Here is a 13007-nt window from a genome sequence, read left to right as displayed (position 1 = left end):
AGTCACTAGAATCTAACATACTTTGTATTGACTGTAATTTATTTATTTGTGAGCTTATTTCTTTCCTTCCCTTATCCTCCCCCACCATGCCCTCCAATCATACCCACGTTAGGTCTCCCACATGCTTTTGTTAAGCTGGGAAGGTAGCAAGGTATTTGTTTCCAATACAAGAGTGACCCATTGGGGATACTCTTAATACCGTCTTTCCCCTTGGTCTGGCTACCTCTTCCCAAAGACGTATTCAAAATTGGGAATCTGTCATGCTGGAGAATTGTGGCTGCAAACCTACCCTCTCTCCCTAAGGATGTGGAGTTAGTACTCCAGCTCATTGTCTCTCTGGGCTGTTAACTTGCAACTCCTTACAATAACATCTTAGCACAGTTTTTAAAGATCAGTTCTATTGTTAAAAAATAAGTGCTTTCTTCTAAGTTTTTATTCTAACTTGTAGTGAGCAGATGAATCATCTTTATATTGCGGTATCTAAAATTCATTTTTTATGTTGTTTATTGTGTAAGAGGTTGTAGGAAACATTGTTGATTCTTAGAGAGCATTACATTATATATGAAGCTTTATACATTCATTTTGCCAAGTGTTTTAACGTAATTATGGGAAATGATGTTGTTAACCTTGTTCACTGAAGTTGGGGTTGGAGGTGTCCTGAATTCATGACTGCAATTCCAATTTCTAGTGAAAGTGTGATTTTCTTTCAGTGACTGCATAAACTGCAGTACCATTTTGAAGTATATTGATATATGTTTACACATCATGTAAAACCATATTCGTCAACATCTGACATTTGTGTTAGATAAATAAAGGTTAATATACTGTTCTCAATTTAACCTGTCTTTTTATATAATTCACTGAGAACAGTCTGTAATTCTCTGTGAATGAACTGCAGAGGATGAGGAGAAAGGGAAACTTATCTGCCAGCTATTCTAAGACCCTATAAGCTGGGGGTTCAATTCCTGCCGCTGGTCTGCAAGGAGTTTGTACATTCCCTCCATGACCATATGGATTTCCTCTTGGTGTTCCTATTTCTTCCCACATTCCAAAGACTATGAATTAATTTTACTATGTTATGGACCTACTAGGTTGGTGCCGGAAGCATGGCAACACTTGTGGATTGCCACCAGCTCATCTCAAAAGGCAATGGTCATAGATCATAAGACCATAAGACGTAGGAGCAGAATTAGGCCATTTGGCTCATTAGGTCTCCTCCGCATTACATCTTGGCTGATTTATTATCTCTCTTAACCCCATTCTACTGCATTTTCCCTGTAACCTTTGACACCATGACTATTCATGAACCTATCAAACTCTGCTTTAAATATACCCAATGACTTAGCCTTCACAGCCGTATAAGCTGGAGTACAAATTCACTACCCTCTGGTAAAAGAAATTCTTTCGCTTCTCTGTTCTAAACAGATGTCCCTCTATTCTGAGACTCTGCCCTCTGGTCTTAGGCTCCTCCACTGTGAGAAACATCCTCTCCACATCCACTCTATCTAGGCCTGCCAATATTCAATAGATTTCAATGAGATCCCCCCTCATTCTTCTCAACTCCAGTGAGTACAGGCTCAGACCCTTCAAACACCTCTCAAACATTATTACTTTCATTCCGGGTATTATTCTCATGAACCTCCTCTGGACCCTCTCCAATGTCTGCACATCTTTTCTTAAATAAGTGGCCCAAAACTGCTCCAAGTGCAGTCTAAGCAATACCTTATAAAGCCTCAGCATGACATCCTTGCTCTTATATTCTAGTACTCTCAAAATAAATACTAACATTGCATTTGCCTTCCTTACCACAAACTCAACCAGCTAGTTAACCTTTAGGGAATCCTGCACAAGGACTCCCAAGTCCCTTTGCACCTCTGATTTTTGAATTTTCTCTCCATTTAATAAATAGTCTACACCTTTATTCCTTCTACCAAAGTGCATGACCATACACCTCCCTACACTATATTCCATCTGTCACTCCTTTGTCCATGCTCTCAATTTGTCTGAATCCTTCTGTAGACTTCCTGCTTCCTCAAGACTACCTGCCTCTCCATCTATCTTCATATTATCCACAAACCCGGCCGTCAATTATGTCATCCAAATCATTGACATATAACGTGAAAGGAAGCCAACCAGGAAGGTCCCACTTCATCCCCGTTCTTTTCTTCCTGCCTGGCAGCCACTCTTCTATCCATGCTAGTATCTTTCCTGTAATACCATGGGTTCTTACCTTATAAAGCAGCCTCGTGCAGCACCTTTGTGAAAGGCCTTCTGAAAATCCAAGTAATCAACATCCACTGATTCTCCTTTGTCTATGCTGCCTGTTATTTCCTCAAAACATTTCAACGGATTTGTCAGGCAAGATTTCCCCTTAAGAAATCTGTACATACTTTGACCTATTTTATCATGTGCCTCCAAGTACCCCAAAACCTCATTCTTACCAATGAAATATAACATCTATCCAACCACTGAGGTAAGAATAATTGGCCTATAATTTCCCTTCTTCTGCCTCCCTCCCTTCTTAGAGAGTGGAGTGACATTTGCAATATTTCATTCCCCTAGAACCATGGCAGAATCAATTGATTCTTAAAAGAGCATTAGTAATGCTTCCACTTATTCTTCAGCTACCACTTTCAGAACCCTGGGGTGTAGTCCATCTGGTCCAGGTGACTTATTTCTTCAGACCTTTCAGCTCTCCAAGCACCTTCTCCTTATTAATAGCAACTATACTCACTTTTGCCCCCTGACTCTCTTGAATATCTGGCATACTGCCGTATATTCTACAGTGAAGACTGCTGCAAAATTTCCACTATTTCTTTGTCACCCATTACTATCTCTTCAGCATCATTTTCCAGTGGTCTGATATCTACTCTCATATCTCTTTTACTCTTAACATATCTGGAAAAAGCTTTTGGTATCATCCTTTATATTAATTGGTTAGCTTATCTTAATTTTCATCATTTCTCTTTATGGTGTTTTTAGTTGCCTCTGTTGGACTTTAAAGCTTCACAATCCTAATACTTCATGCTAATTTTTGATATATTATGTGCCCTCTTTTTTTCTGGTGTTTTTGACTTCCCTTGTCAACCAAAGTTGCATCACCTCCCTTTCGAATTCCTTTTCATCTTTGGGATATATCTGTCCTGTGCCTTCTGAATTGCCCTCAGAAACTCCAGCCATTGCTGTTCTTCTGTCATCCGTGCAAGTGTCCCCTTCCAATCAACTTTGACCAGATCTTCTCTCATGCCTCTTGTAATCCTCTTTACTTCACTGTAAAACTAATACAAACGTTTGTTCATCTGACTTTATCTTCTCCCTCTCAAACTGCTGGGTGAATCCTGTCTTCTTATGAACACTATCTCTTAAAGGTTCTTTTACCTTAAGCTCCCTAATCAAATCTGGTTCATTACACAACACCCAATCTAGAATTGCCTTTCCCCTACGAGGTGGTATTTTCAACCACAAGCTACTTGAAAAAGCCATCTCGTTGGTATTCAACAAATTCACTCATTTTTTCAAAATCCATCACCAACCTGATTTTCCCAATCTGCCTGTGTATTGAAATCCCTCATAACTATCGTAATATTGCCCTTTTAAAAGCCTTTGCTATCTCCCGTTGGTGATTTGTATCCCACATCCTGGCTACTGTTTGGAGGCCTGTGTATTATTCCCATCAGGGGCTTTTTAACCCTCGCAGTTTCTTAACTATACCCAGAAGAATTCTACATCGTCCGATCCTATGTCACCTTTCTTTACCAATTTGATTTCATTTTTTCCCAACAGAGCCACACCACCCCCTCTGCCTGCCTGCTTGTCCTGTGAATACAATGAGTATCCTTAGATGTTAAACTCCCAACTATGATCTTCTTTCAGTCACGACTCAGCGATGTCCACACCATTACCTGTCAATCTCTAACTGCGCTTCAAGATCATCTATCGTATTCCGTATACTGCGTTCATTCAAACATAACGCCTTCAGCCCTGTATTGATCAACCGTTTTGATTTTGCCCCATTTTTACACTTCAATCATCCCACTGCAATTTTGCTTTATCATCTGCCCGTCATTTCTCACACTGGCACCGCACACTGCATCTACTTCTATACCAACTGCCCCATCCTCTCCCCTATCACTCTGGTTCCCATCTCCCACCAAATTAGTTTAAAACCTCCTCAACAGCTCTAGCAAACCTGCCCACAAGGAAAAGATATTGGTCCCCCACAGGTTCAGGTGCAACCTGTCCTTTTTGTACAGGTCATACCTTCCTCAGAAGAGATGACAATGAACCTTGCCCCCTACACCTATTCTTCAGCCATGTATTCATCTGCCAAATCATCCTATTCTAACTCTCATTGGGATATGACACAGGCAGCAATCCAGAAATTACTACCATAGAGATCCTGCTTTTCAGCTTCTTACCTAACTCCCTTTATTCTCTCTTCAGGACCTCCTCCATTTTCCAACTATGTTGCTGGTACTAATATGTACCACAACTTCTGGCTGCTTATCCTTCTGCCTTAGGATGCTGTGGAACCAATCCGAGACATCCCTGACCCTGGCACCTGGGACACAACCTACCATCCAGGTGTCTCTTCCACGTCCACAGAATCTCCTGTCTATTCCTCCAGCTATGGAATCCCCTGTCACTACTGCACTCCTCTTTTCTTCTACCCTCCTTCCCTTCTGAGCTACAGAGCCTGACTCACTGCCAGAGACCAGGTCTCTGTGGCTTCCCCCAGCAGTATTTAAAGCAGTATTGTATTGATGGGAATAGCCACAGTGATTCCCTCTATTGTCTGCCTATTCCTTTTCCCTCTCCTGACAGTAACCCAGGTACCTGCCTCTTGCAACTTAAGAGTAACTACCTCACTGTAGCTCCTATCCATTACCTCCTCATTCTCCAGAATGAGACAAAGGTCATCTGCATCTCCAATTCCTTAACACAGTTATTGATGCAAAACCACACATTTCACTCTATGTTTTGATGTATATGTGACAAATAAAGCTAATCTTTATTTATCATTAAAGGACATTAATCAGCCATTTATACCATATTATCCTCTGATGTATTGAGTCTTTATTTAAGAGTAATTATTTACCACCAAGGAGAAATTTTACAATAACATAGTTGTCAAGCCCTGATTTACCAGTGGAAAGTTCCTTTCTAAAAGAATAATTTTTTCCATCAAACTCCCCCAACACCAAGACTGAAAACGAATTTCAAAATGATCAATTGATCTTAAAACATTAATCCTTCTGTATCATATTCCCCATAAATTTGTCATGTCAGGAATGGATTTGTGTGTTTACTCTGAGGCATTATATTCCTGAGACCTTTTTTCCCCAGAATAGATTACTGTGTGCAGAATAAAAACAAAGTATTTAAAATTGTTCTTGTATAATCATTACAATGTCAAAAGTTTTGGTGATGAATCTGAAGCACTCAAGTAATGGGTGTTTTATATAGAAAATGCTTGTGTAAAAACTTCTCCAGGTTACTTGAGCTTTAAAGTTGCAGACTGGTGTAGTTCACAAGTGGGGTCATCATTTCTCCAGGGAATATATTTGTAACTTCTAACATTTTGTTAAATTTGCTTCTTACTCTGCCTGCTGTATTCTAATTGTTTCAGGCAGCATCGTAACGTTTCGTCACTAAGCAACTCCACAGAATATATTGACATGTCAAGCAAAATGAAATGCTTCATTCCAAGAAAGATCACTAATCACTTGGTTGTGTTTAATGTGATGCATCACTATTACAATTGCATAAAACATGAGGGTTAAGTGGATTGCTTGAGCAATAGTGATGACATAAATAGTATCATATAGCTAAGAGTATAAACTTCTATTTGTCTTTATTGCCATTTGAAAAAGCTGCACATTTCCATATTTACCTCTTACCTTAAGCAACAATATGGGACACTTTCCAATTGAGAGAAGGAGTGATAAACAGACAGAACATTAATTGGTGCACAATGGCCTGATTATAGGATATTTTATGTTACAGACACTTTGAAGAACATGACTTGCTATCAGTTCTATACTTACATTCCATTGCTGTACTTCAACATAATTAGTGTGAGAAGAACTTTAAAGTTCATCTCTTGCACATGTTTTAGGAATCCCAGCAAAACTTGGAATTTTAGTATCAGGCATTATCACCTAAAACCAGCTAACAGTACTAATCATGACTGTTTTAATTTATGTAATCTCAAAAGGAATCATTAGGTGGATTAGGTGCTGTTTTCTTCCATCATCCTGGAGTAAACAGATAAACCTCCTCTAAACATTGTTTTCTTCATTCACGCCTCCAACAATAAGTGATGAAACCATCCGTTCAGCTTCCTCTGCTACTTTCTTCCCTTTTCTGACACCACAAACCCAATTTGCACATAATCCAGATTTCCCCTCGTCTGAGCTGTGTGTTTCCCTCTGGTTTTCTTCTGCTTTCTCCTCATGCTAAACTGTCAACATCAATGCTAAATCTCAGAGGCAGAGGGTAATACATTACTGCTATTTTATAGTATATCTTGTGCCATCAGCCAGGGATTAACACTCATTTTGAGATCTACCTCTTGCTTTATTAATCTAATCTCTTGAAAATTTCAACTGGCACATTTTCCACAGTTTTATTTTATGTTCCTGATTTAACTACTCTTAGTGTAAACTTACTAATTTTATATCTAACAATCCTAACTTTAATTTTCCGTTTATACTGAATTCCTCAACAAGCTTATGAAGTCAGATCTCTTTATCTTTTTAAACACTCGTTGTTTTCAAAGAAATGAAACAAAATGTGCAACATGTTATTTGTGTTTAAATATTCAAGAACCTGTTAATATTGTGTTAAATATTTTGCTATGTTGTGTTTTGTATCTTTCTTGAGACTTTTCCCAAAATTGGAAGCAATGCTCCTCATGAGGTCAGTCAAGGCTCATTATTCCTCACATTTAAATTCCAACCATATTGAGATAAACACCAATATTTCATCAATTATTTTAATTACTTTTAGTACATAAGCCACAGCTTTTGTAATTTGTGGACGTGAACACGAAGATTCGTTTATGTCTCGCCAGTTTCTATTCTCTCACCAATAAAAAAGTACTCTGATTTCTCAGATTCAAATTGGATGACCATGAACTCCCTCATGCTGAAATGTATCTGCTAGCATAATGCCACTATCCAAATTCAGAATAATAATTCCCATAAAGCAGACAACAAACCTTTATTAGAATTTCTCTCTCTGTCTCATGCATTCAACTGATTAGCAATCCTTAATATAAAATTACCTCAGTGTTTTGCACATGTATTTGCTAATAGTTTTAAAATATCTTTCCAGGTGAGTATTAATATTATCTATATTCTAGCCGGAATAGCCATTTGCAGATCTTAGATTTTAGTTGATACATTATCTGTTTATTTCTTTCCCCTGTTTTGAAAAGAGTTTTTACACTGGGCACTATCCAATGCTTGTGCAGAAGTTCCAGGTCTAAGTTTGGGAGACTGCATTTAGGATCCTTCTGTTATTGCATATGATCATTGAGAAGATTCCAAGGAATGCAGGCATAGCCTAGTGTTGGCCTTCGCTTGGGTGCTTTGTTTCCTTGAAAATTATTTTACGCTCATTGTTGACTTTTATTTGTTTTAATTACATTTAAAGTATGTTCCATGTTTTATTTACTATTATCAAGAACATAGAATAATTCAGCCGAGGGACAGGCCCTTCAGTGCACACTGTTATGCTGAACTAGCAGTAATTTAAAGCTTAAACTAGTCCCTGTTGTGACACATACATGATCCTTCGTTCTCTGCACATCTCTGTGCCTATTAAGCAGAGTTGTATTATTTCCTATCTGTGACGTTTGCAGGAAGTAATTCTCTAAATATAGGTCAGGGAATGGTTCAGGTTAATTAGGTTATTCTATGTATTTCACATAATTATATGAGAAATATATAGTATATGAGAAATATTGTCAATGATTTACTGATAAGCTAAAGCAATAAATAGTAAAACAAACAAGTTCATAGCTGGGTATTGTTAAAGTCATATTTTACAGTAAATTATATTGTAAGAGTAAAATATCGTGACTTTGTTGCAAAAGAGGTCAGATAGGTGGCGTTCCTTCAATGGATCAGCTAATTAAATCAGTGAGTAGATGAGCCATACAAATAAAGGAAGTTTCAGCTGAGATCCATATCCTTACTAAATTAATACGGTTGGGAAAGGAAATGTTCAAGACTCTTGCATTCCCAATAATTAACAATAACCTCTGTTGAGAAGGTAGATGTGGGGGTTGAGACTATGTAAGATCAGACTTGGGCATTATGCACCATTATAAAGTAATCATATTTCAGTCTTTACTCAAGCTTCTACGTGGAAAATAACTTGTCAGTTGAAGTTTCATTGGGTTCTTGTCTCAATCAATCTTTTCCTTGTAAGGAGTCATTTTCAGGGGAGTTGTTGGAGGAAGCCCAAGTCCTCCATAAATCATTTGATAATTGCATTTCTCAGTGTGGTAGTGAGTATACTATATTTCTGGCCAAACAATTCAGGTACGTTCAAATCCTACAGGAATTTGAGAATTTGAATACAGTTTTTAAAAAAAAAGAAGTAAATTGCTGAAGTTGGCTTGCGTGGCTCTACTCCCATACGTTTGTGGTTGATTTTATTCACCCCTGCAGTGACAACTCATTCAATTGTACCAAGCTGCTGCCAATGGTTTGCATCACCATCCCTTCAAGGCAACAAACGATTGTTGAAAAAGTGGGCACGGCTGCCAAAACATACATTTTTAGAATAAATTTAAAATAAATGAAATATTTATTTATTTAGAATAAATTAAAACCAATAAAATGTTAGATTCAACTTTGTGTTCAAGACCTGCTCGATTTTCTTAGCAGAAGCTCATCTCCATTTTAAAGCTAAAGCTATCTTTTGTACATCCATGTTGGAGAGGAAGAAAGTTACCTAACATTACCTCTCCAAATTGCTATCGAATGAACCGTGCTGAAAGGTCCTTTGCCTAGTAATTAATCCCCTAATGAAACTAAACATGTAGTGAAGTAAAAGCAGCATATTGTACTCTACCTATAAAATTAACCATTCAAATCAATGAATGGAGTTGAATTGTGTGGAAATCAGGTAAGGAGGGGCTCTGTTGTGATGCATATTACAATTGAATAACTGGTGAAGTTCCATTGTCAAGGCAGGTCAAGTGTTATTTGGCTGAAATTCCAGAAGGCTACAGAAACTACTCCCTAAAGTCAGTCAGAACCTTCAATAGATGAACGAGGACCTGGAGGAATAAAGTGTGGAACAGTATGTACTTGTTCTGAGATTCATCCTATCTAGGCCATACAATTCTAAAAGGTCATTCATATCTGCTCCAAATGTGCAGAAACTTTAACCATGCACTATATACCTTAGCAAATAAATGAAGCATGGGCTAAATCTAAATCAATATCTAAGGTATCTGCAGTCCTTTGTATTGTTGACTTCTGTTTGTCTTAAACTGTCTGTACTAAAAAAGGGATTTCTTATTCTGTTCATTAGGATAGAAATGTTCACTGTTGTCTTTGATAATGATAATCTAACTGTTTAAATTTGTCACCTTCACTTTAGCGAATCCTGCTCTTCTGAAAATGGATGTTTTGAACTGAGGACATCATCCGATCAAACCATGATGTCCTGATTACTAAGCTTTTCTTTGCACTGTAAATTTCTAATGTAGGAATCATTTGGTTGTTGTCCATATTTCTATAAATTATCTGCAATTTCTATAAATTAGCTGTTCCACAATATTGCCATCTTATGAATCTGAGCAAGTTTTATAGAAATGAAAATGAATTTGAACAGAAAAAAATCTGCTCCAATTCTTGTTTTTTCCAATATCTCATGAGCTTAAGGTTGCACCATATACAGTACTTTGCTCCTTGGGAGGAAGTTAAAGTTTTCGTCAGATTTAAGTGTATTCATGATTGTGTGTGTGTGTGTGTGTGTGTGTGTGTGTGTGTGTAACTCCCTAAATTATATATTAAACTTTAAAAGCATGATGCATTCCAACACTAATTTAGAAAAAATATCTGGAAATGTTTCATGACTTAACTTTAAGGATTGCCTGGATGGAACACAGAAAGGAAAGTTTAGCCAGAAGAACTGCCTAAACAAAACCTATTAATTTAATTTGAAAGGAAAATTGACTAGAATTGGAGTGAGATTACTTCTATCAGATTTAGTGTTCTTTGGTCCTTCACAAAGATGTATAATGATCAGAAATAAAGATGAATCTTCACTGAATGTATTAGAACTCCAGAGTCCAGGTCTTTACTTTTTTAATGTAAATGTTCTTTGAATACTGTCCATGACCTTTTTAATAATCAGTTTCTTACAAAGAAGCAATTTTGTTTCATTTCCTATTTTCAGCTATTTAAGTTTATTCCCTCCATTCTAAAAGCCAAATTTCTTGTGTACAGTCTCCTCTGGTTCCACAATAAAGCAATATACTTGGTTAACACAGCAAGTATTTGTAATTGAGCCGGACAATTGTGGAAGGCAGCAAAATCAGAAGACTAAGCTATTTTCATCTTCCAAATCCAAGCAACCAAGGCCATTTGACAATCTGAGTACTTAAGTAAATTTGTGATGCATCTAACATTTGCATGTTGTGCATATGTTTTGAAACAGGAAACCAATGAAGTTTTCCTTCTTATTTTGCAATTTATAGGAAGTCCAACGCTGTACAGCTGATATGAACATCACATCAGAGCATTCCAACCATCCAGATAACAAGCACAAAAATCGATACATCAACATTGTAGCATGTAAGACTGTGCTGCATTCTAATCTATTAATATTAGAGTATTTTTAAATATATCATTGATATTCCCCGGATAACAACATGAATGAAAAGCACAGGGTTGTTTAATCAAAGTTCCCTTTCAATTAAAAATACTTCTGGAAATCATTATTCAGATGTGAAAATCCATGGAGGCTATTGTAAATTATTTCAGAAAGCAGAGATTTCCTTTTAACACACACAAAATGCTGGAGGAACTCAGCAGGCCAGGCAGCATCTATGGAAAAGAGGATGAAGGGTCTCAGCCGAAATATCAGCTGTACTCCTTTCCATAGATGCTGCCTGGCCTGCTGAGTTTTTGTGAGTGTTGCTTGGATTCCCAGCAACTGCAGTTCTTTTCTTGTTGGTGGTTTCCTTTTGTTATGTAGATTATAGTTTAATTTGTTGCATACTTATTGTGTTTTTATATTTGTTAATGAACACTTGAAATAAACTGTAAATCCATGTAACTATTCTTGTAGATTAATACTGTTATTTCAACAGATGATCACAGTAGAGTTAAGCTACGGCCAATACCAGGAAAAGATTCAAAGCACAGTGACTATATAAATGCCAACTATGTTGACGTAAGTCATTCTTTTATGCGTCCTGTGTTTCCCACATTTGTCATGGTCACTCAATTCAGAGAAATCCAGTTGGAATTGAAATTTGAGTAGATCGTGAATTGTGCTCTTATTTAATTCCGAATGTCTAATTTAATTCTAGGCCAGACTAAATTAATATTGTTCTTTTGCTCTTGAATTGCCTTTTGTTGTCTCTCATATGCTAATTTTATATGTTTATCTCAATAGAGTCTGAAGTAATTGAATATCCAAGCATAACACTGCTCACAATTGTTAATTAATCAGATAATTATCTTTCAGAAAGGCCAATGCTGACTCTTGTCTGAAGCACTTTATTTGTGTGCACCTTCAAATTTGTATATGTGTTATGTTGACTAAAATACTGTCACCAAGCTCATGCTTAAAATTAAGACTGACAAAATGCACTACATTGAACACAAAAAAATCTTACTAAATATGTTAGAAGAATGCCTTAATCAAAGAGAATAAAGGATGTGAATAAAAAAGAACACCTGAAATGTCTGTGTGCAGAATATATTATTTCTGAAATGCTGAAACTTCATAATGGTACAAAGTAACTGCATGAAAAATAATGGTGAATAATGTCACAAAAATGTCAAAGCATTCAGAGCTTAAAATGCAGTTATGAATTTTGTATATAAATGTTATGGAACAAAATTTTTACGTGGTTTCATTTCCTCCACTAAAGGGTTACAACAAGTCAAAAGCCTATATAGCTACACAAGGCCCCCTTAAGCCCACATTTGAAGATTTTTGGAGAATGATCTGGGAACAAAATACAGGAATCATTGTTATGATTACAAATTTAGTGGAAAAAGGAAGAGTAAGTAAAGTTTATAATTTTGTTTTCAGAATCTTGCATATATTTTAAAATTATCATTTTGAATGTATTAAAACAGATCTTACTATGAGGTAACAAAATGCTTTAAAGTAATTAACATTCAGTTGAGTGCAGAACATTAAATATAACTGTGGTTCAGTAATGGACATTCCATTGAGTGTGGAACGTTGAATTTGTAACAAGTAGTGACTTACAGTATTTTCTGGTTGGATTGCAATCTTTCCCTTGTATTCTAGCGAAAATGTGATCAGTACTGGCCCAGTGAAAACAATGAAGAGTATGGCAACATAATTGTCACGCTGAAGAGCACAAAAGTGAGGGCATGTTGTACTGTACGTCACTTCACCATACGGAACACGAAAGTTAAAAAGGTAAATTTAGCAATAAATGTCATGTTGTATTTCTGACTTAAGGGGTTAGGAATTCCAAGCATGGTACAACTACAAACAAATCATAAAAAAATGTAAGTCTTAATTATAAGGTGCATTTCAAGTCTTCAGATCTTAAAATAGTTTATACTCAATTAATTACTTTGGAGTACAGTCAATGCTGCAATGTCAGGAAGTGAAGCTGCCAATTTATATAGAACAAGGTTCCACAAAAAGCAGAACAGAACATAGCAAGATTTTTTTGCCATTGGTAAGAGGATAAATGTTAGCAAGACGAATATTCCAATTAATATTATCCAGGAAGATGGTTCTTACCTTTATTGTAACTAAAATAAATT

The 13007-nt window shown here is 36.6% G+C and overlaps 1 protein-coding gene across 1 annotated transcript in view; it reads left to right on the top strand.

Annotated features, from left to right (window-relative positions):
* Window positions 1-13007, top strand: part of LOC134356821 (receptor-type tyrosine-protein phosphatase gamma-like) — a 699039-nt gene that overhangs the window by 636423 nt on the left and 49609 nt on the right. The window contains exons 16-19 of the mRNA XM_063067988.1: window positions 10724-10820; window positions 11339-11421; window positions 12128-12262; window positions 12517-12651. Of these exons, the coding sequence (XP_062924058.1) occupies window positions 10724-10820; window positions 11339-11421; window positions 12128-12262; window positions 12517-12651 (450 nt within the window). The remainder of the gene's footprint in view (window positions 1-10723; window positions 10821-11338; window positions 11422-12127; window positions 12263-12516; window positions 12652-13007) is intronic.

This window comes from Mobula hypostoma, chromosome 15, assembly GCF_963921235.1.
Source record: "Mobula hypostoma chromosome 15, sMobHyp1.1, whole genome shotgun sequence".
Lineage (NCBI taxonomy): Eukaryota > Metazoa > Chordata > Chondrichthyes > Myliobatiformes > Myliobatidae > Mobula > Mobula hypostoma.
Note: the sequence above shows the minus strand (reverse complement) of the source record. Positions and strands in the feature narration are given on the sequence as shown.